Genomic DNA, 4,332 nt, shown 5'->3' with positions numbered 1-4,332 from the left:
TATATATTTTATTTATATATATATATATATATTTTTTCTGTACTTTCAGCTCAGAGAGCTGCTGTTTTGCTACACTGTTATTACTGAGAGCCTCCTCCAATATGTGGCACTTGGTAAGAAATGGAGTTTGATGTAGCTACCCTCAGTTTTCAGTAAATAAGATGGTGCATTATTGTGGCTATGAGTTGTTTTTGACTCCTATTTCTAGCAATACTGGTGCTGAACAACACTCTGTCACTTTAGTGACATATATGTTTGCCTTTTGCTTGAAAAATTGCTAACAAGCCAACCTTATTTATAAATATGTATGTATATATATATATATATATATATATATATATATGTGTGTGTGTGTATAAATATGTATAAGTATGTGTGTGTATGAATATGTATGTGTGTATGTTTATGTGTGTATATATAAACACACACACGCACCCATATTTACAATGAACTTTGTTCAGTTTCCATCTTGTAAAATCCATTCACAAAGCCTTTATGTCTTGGGACTATAATAGAAGACAATTGCTCAAAGTGATACAAACTAGCTCTGAACCCAAGACCACATGGTTGAGAAGCAAACCTCTTAACCACTCAGCTACATTTCAGTTCACTAAGAAATTAAGCTTTATGAGAGTCTTTTTTGGTAAGTTGGGATTAGAAGTGAACCAAGTAGTTTCATTGAAAATTGACTATTCACAAGGCTTTTTTCATCTCTTCTACCCAAGCTGATAACCAAAGAAATGAAAAGCTACTTATTACATTTCTATGTTTTATAAATATCAATATTTATGATATTAATATGCAATTTTGAAAACTTTTTAATCAGTCTTTGTTCTGTTGTTATTGCAGCTTGAAAGTATGGAAACTTTAAGTCCAGCATTCTTAACCCAAGTTGGAATTCTTCAAATGATGTCAGAAGATGTCAGCTGGACAGCCTATTGGCATTACTGGCTGCAAAATCAGTCTGACAAATCTCAGCAATTTTGGACAAAGTTAGCAGACATATATCTTCCTAAACTAATTGAAGCCACAAAAAATTCTATACATTCAAATGAAATTAGTAATGATATCAACAGACCATTTTCTAATTCCCGATGCTTCATTAAACAAGGTTTACCAAACAAGATGCACACATTGTGTGCACTTTTGAATGTAAGTCACCCTCCTCCTCCTCCTCCTCATCCTCATCATTATCATCACGCAGAATTGTTAGCATGTTGGGCAAAATTCTCAGCATTTTTTCATCCATCTTTACATTCTGAGTTCAAATTCTGGTATGGTCAACTTTGCCTTTTATCCTTTCAACGTCGATGAAATAAGTACCTATTGAATACTGGGGTCAATATAATCAACTGCCTTTCTCCAACAAAATTTCAGGCTTTGTGCTTATTATTCTCTCTCTCTCTCTCTCTCTCTCTCTCTCTGCTCTTTTGGTTCTCAGAGGACTTATAAGTCCATATTGACCCCTTCCAATCACATTTAGTTTCTCATGATCATTGCAGTTACACCTTACCCATAGAGTTATAGAGTTACAAAGGTAACAATGAACCAGAGGTCAATACCAGTATCACTGACAGTATAGTAAGACAACAGGGTAATGTCGTTAGTAAGAGAGGTTAGGGTGGTAAAGGAAGCGGATGAATTGCTCTAACTGAATAAATTAAGAGAAGTTACCTTCCTAACATCTACCAACGGTATTATCCTGTTGTCTTTCTATACTATACTGTAACCATATTGCCTGAGATACACCAGCACATTATCAATATCCCTGGCTTGTATTACATTGTATTACATTGATTGCATTACTTATATTACATTGATCCATGTATTGTGGTATGAGTCTATAGATAGATCTATATCACACAATTTCTGCTTGTCATTTAGCCTTACCCTCAGTTTTCAATGCTCAGCAAATACTTCCAGATGATTTACTCCAGTCAATGACAACAAATTGATGTATACATTAATTAAAGTTTCCTTCAGTTGCTTCTTTGAGAGCACATTGAAGCCCTGCTTTTATCCTCGCTAATTCTTAGATAAATTTCTCAGGCAAGGAAATGCACACTTTTGTAACACGCAACTGCCATATTTTTTCTTCAGTTGAGTATTGTTCTTATCCAGAACTTTTTAATTGTCAAATCGATATATTTGTTTATGTTTGAGTTACTACTTTTGTGGATAATATCACTTCCCACTGCTTTTAGACTAAGAGCCATATTCAAATATGGTGAAGCCAAATTAGTTAAAACAAAATTGTTCAAAAATGTTTTCTGTTTTTGTATAAACAAAGCAGAAAAAAATTCACGGAAACATGTTACCTCTCTGTAATAATTGTACATGGTATGAAACAATAATAATAATCAGCAGGTGCAGGCAGGGCTGTGTGGTAAGAAGGTTGCTTTCCAACCACACACTCCTTGGGCCAACCAAAGCCTTGTGAATGGATTTGGTAGATGAAAACTGAAAGAAGCCTGTCATATATATATATATATATATATATATATATATAATAAGGATTCTTGATAGAATCAGGTACTTGAAATAATATGCACCAGGTAGGGTTTGATAAACCTGTGGTCACCATATATGGTTGATTAAATATCCAGTAGAATATTCATGTTGTGTACACAGAGAAAACACTCCTATGAGTATTAAGCACCTAAGGACTAGTCCAAAGTACATGTTGTGCTGATCACACATTGTTTGGTAAACTCCAGGGTGTCCAATGTGTTGTGAATCCCTATGGTGTATTACAAGCAAATGAATGCTAACAGACGATGGATAAATGTCAGCTCATTACAGCTGTTTCTTACACATCTTTTAATAGAATGAGCACATTACATCACTTCAAAAAACCGTAATCATCAGATGAAACAATTTCAAAACAGTAGGATATCCCAAGAACATAGTGGGAACATGCCTGAAGCTAGCCGAAGCTGACCATGGAATGGGAGAAAAACCAGCGAAAATTGGTTGTTATGAGCATTATGGGGTGGAGTGAGGTGTAATATGATATTTATGGTACGTGATTGGGGGTGGGGGAGTAGAGGAAGTAAATTGGAGTTAGCTAGACTGGTTTATTTCAGAGATTGGAAAAGATGTGTAGGCAATTATAGTGTAATTTATTATAGTAGGCTTAGAAAAGTGAGTAGCAGATGAATTTTTTCAGGACATTACATAACCATTTTCCTATGTCTTAACCCACAGCAAAACAGCCTCAGTCCCACCACCTCTCTCTTATGTAAACCCTTAGTGCATTGATCTACTTAATCATCTGAGTTATCTTTTACTTTTTTTCCTTTTCCTATACTTTCTAAACCTTATTACTTATAAACCTTGATAACATTATTTGAATAGTATGTGATTTTGAATGGTATGCAATATTGAAGGAACTATTCTCCTATATAGTTAGACCTAGTATTACACATTTGTGATTTGACTGTATCTATCCCATAAAACAGCAGCCTACACTCCCTAGCGAGTTTCTTTCCTATTCCACTAAGTAAATAATCCTCATACCAAGTTACTGTCATTTGTGAGGCACATGATAATGAAGGTGCATATCATCCAAACTTCTTACCCACGACTATTAGTTTAAGGTACACTACCTGATTTCTATAATAGTGAGTTATACTATCTTAGTAAATAATATTAATGCCACTTATAACATTCTATTTGGTTAATAAATAGGCAACTGCAGTCTACTGGCTTACTTAGATATCCGATCTGGTATACCTTCATTATTAGGTAATTTATTAGGTAACTCTTTTATTCCTTGAACTCCATAATAGAAATGATAGCTAGTACACTATTACTGGTGCCCGATATTTCCCTACACATCATATGCAAAAGTAATAATTCCGTTCCATGTACACTCATCCTCTTATTACAAGTGCATTTCACTATCCCATCTATCATATTTGTCTCTATATCAACATCCTATCTCTATTTTGCTCCACCAGATAAAATAATCACACAAAACACTACCATCCCACAATTGTTAGAATCAATGTTTGAGTCTCCTGCTACCATCCCCACAGTCAACCATTATCCACTGTAATTCTGTAGGTATCTCTACCCTCCTATTTTTGAACATTAATCTTTAGAAAGGGCTTGCTTCACCCCTGCCCTACACTTAATTGGTTTTACTTATGCATATTTCTTTTTTCCTTGTTTCACTCATTTGACTGCAGCCATGCTGGAGCACTGCCTTTAATCAAACAAATTGACCCCAGGACTTATTCTTTGTAATTCTAGTACTTATTTTATCAGTCTCTTTTGCTGAACCGCTAAGTTACGGGGGACGTAAACACACCAACATCAGTTGTCAAG

At 34.8% G+C, this 4,332-nt stretch overlaps 1 protein-coding gene across 1 annotated transcript in view; it reads left to right on the top strand.

Moving 5' to 3' along the window:
- LOC106883723 (dynein beta chain, ciliary) overlaps positions 1-4,332 on the top strand; it is a 273,290-nt gene that overhangs the window by 91,555 nt on the left and 177,403 nt on the right. The window contains exon 29 of the mRNA XM_052974147.1: positions 850-1,152. Within this exon, the coding sequence (XP_052830107.1) occupies positions 850-1,152 (303 nt within the window). The remainder of the gene's footprint in view (positions 1-849; positions 1,153-4,332) is intronic.

The sequence above is a fragment of the Octopus bimaculoides genome, chromosome 17 (genome assembly GCF_001194135.2).
Source record: "Octopus bimaculoides isolate UCB-OBI-ISO-001 chromosome 17, ASM119413v2, whole genome shotgun sequence".
Taxonomy (NCBI): Eukaryota; Metazoa; Mollusca; class Cephalopoda; order Octopoda; family Octopodidae; genus Octopus; species Octopus bimaculoides.
This window is presented reverse-complemented; position numbering and strand designations above follow the sequence as displayed.